This window comes from Solanum pennellii, chromosome 7 (assembly GCF_001406875.1).
Source record: "Solanum pennellii chromosome 7, SPENNV200".
Lineage (NCBI taxonomy): Eukaryota > Viridiplantae > Streptophyta > Magnoliopsida > Solanales > Solanaceae > Solanum > Solanum pennellii.
The window spans coordinates 4,898,369-4,900,936 of NC_028643.1; the positions used below are offsets into that span (position 1 = coordinate 4,898,369).

General features: G+C 35.3%; 1 protein-coding gene across 1 annotated transcript; it reads right to left on the bottom strand.

Moving 5' to 3' along the window:
- Window positions 1-649: 649 nt before the first annotated feature.
- Window positions 650-1,711, bottom strand: LOC107024764. Its single transcript, XM_015225732.1, has one exon. It carries the CDS (start codon window positions 1,709-1,711, stop codon window positions 650-652), a length of 1,062 nt encoding a protein of 353 aa, XP_015081218.1.
- Window positions 1,712-2,568: the final 857 nt, after the last annotated feature.

The following is a 2,568-nucleotide window of genomic DNA, read 5'->3' on the forward strand; positions in this document are numbered from 1 at the left end:
TTTGAGTTCGTTTTACAGAAGATGCAGTGTGAATTTTGGAGACAAGATGACAATTAGAATGAGGTGACTTTTCCTCAGCAGACTTGCAGCAATTGTGACATTTTTGACACAAGAAATACAGACCATTCTTGGCTTTATCAAGTTCCAGAGGGCTCTTCAGAGAAGGTCCCTGCAACAAACAAGCAAACTTATCAAAACTGATTACTCCATTATGTTGTAATGCTAAACAATGAACAAGAATGAGATTAAACCTGAAGCTAGGCACAAATAACACTTTGCTCAGAGTTAAAGCTGAATTTAAACAAGCATCACCAACTTGAGTCACTTTAACCTTGCAACCATTTGGGAGTGATATTAAGAAAGGATATGGGAGTGTTCTAATGTTTGTGAGAGTGATTTTATCATAGGTCATATGATGTGATGCTCCTGAATCTATGATCCAAGAGCCAGGAGTTAGTTTAACACATTTACAAGAAAGATCACCTATATCAGTGATATAGGAATAACAAGCAAGTATACCTGCCAAGTTCGCAGCGCCATTCAGCATGTTGTTTGAATTATCAGAATTAAAACCTCCATTTCCAGCTTGTATAGTTCCCAAGATGTTGAGTAGTTGTTCATATTAATCTTTGGATAGGTTTAGTGGCATCTACTTTCCCATTTCAGACTCTTCCTCATATTGTTGTGTATTCGTATCAGAAGCACACATATTTGCTGCAGAACTTGTTCCTTTTCCCTTTTGAAACTTTGCATTGGATGGATATCCATGAAGTTTATAACATCTATCTCTCGTGTGTCCTGATTTCTTGCAATAGTCGCAGACTAAAAAACACCTGTTGGTACTTGAATTTCCTCTAGACACATTTTTATTGCTTGTATTACCAGAACTAGTTCCAGCTCCTTTAGATGAACTATAATTTGTTCTGAATCCCTTGTAACCTGCGTTATTTTTGTATTGTCCATAAGCATTGAGAGAAGTAGAATCTAAGGTTGTATGATTATGAGGCTTCACTTCTCTCTGTTTTTCTTCTTGGCATAGAATGACAAAAGCTTGAACCATGCTAGGAAGAGTGCTCATCATAAGAATGCTACCTCTAACAGTCGTATACATTTCATTTAACCCCATTAAAAAATGTATCAATCTTCTATCTTGTTCAGCTTTCTGTAACTTTGTTTTACCCCCACAAGAGCACACACATGTGCACTGAGAATTGACATCAACTGTACTCATATCCTCCCCCAACTTTTTCATTGTTGTGTAATACTTAGCGATGTCTAAAGTGCCTTGAACAAGTTCATTAATCTCCTTCTGTAATTGATACAATTTACACCCATTGGTTTGATCGTATCTTTCCTCTAACTCTGCCCATAACTCCTTGGCATTATTCACATATTGCAGGCTATCACGCAATTCTGGAGACAAGGAATTTAAGATCCAAGATGTGACCATATCGTCACATCTTTCCCATTGCATGAAATTAGGATCAGTAGAAACAAGTTTCACAATTGCTCCATTGATAAAACTTGTTTTGCTTTTAAGTGACAATGCTCTGAGAACTGCTCTTCGCCAAGATCTATAACCAGTACCATCGAAAACTCCAGGTAACAGGGATGATCCTGCAGTTTCTGATGGATGCAGGTAAAAGGGACGAGTAATATCCAATCGAGATGTAGTTGAACTAGAAGCGGAATCAGCTTGAGTACCAGTCATTGTGTTCGAATATTTGTGAGAAAATCCAACACGAAAACAACTAGAAAAACTTGCTAATCTCCAACCACGAAGTGTGTTTCCTCAATCAGAAGGAAAGAAGAAGAAGAAGAAGAAGAAGAAGAAGAAGAAGAAGGAAAATGACAGAAACAGAGAACTCACAACACAATCTCTCAATCAGCTAATCGAATCGATTGAAAACTACACACAAAGAGAAGAAGCTTACGAAACGATTTTGAAACAAGAACAACTACGATACATCAACCAATGCTCTGACACCATGCCAAATTAGCACCATTGATGAGCTTCATTCCTTGACACCATTGATGAACTTCAACTAGAGGAGTAACTGAATTGAGAGAGAAAATTGTGTATTGTATTGAATGTGAATTAAGAGAAGAAAGTTACAATATGAACCTATAAATATAAGACTACTAAATTTTCTTGATTTATAACAACTTTGCTAACTAACTTTACTGTACAAAACTAACTAATGGAAATTGTTACTAACAGAAAATTACTAACTGATTTTTTCATCTTATATTCTCATCAGTGTCTTCATGATTTTATACGGTCAAGATTCATTAAATAGCTATGGAAAGAATAATTGTCTAGTTTAAATTTTCATATAGTTGTACTTGATTAAATTTAGAAGGCCCTTTAATTCATTTGATGTCAGTTTTGATTTTATTAAATTCAGAAGACCCTTTGATTCATTTGATGTCTATTTTGATGTACATAAAATCTTAGATCAAGAAAAGAAAATAAAAAAATACCCTATTTTGGAATGGAACATGTGTCATCGCACTTTAAATTTACGATCGCGCACGTTTAACGAAAAAATTAAATACCTTCAAATT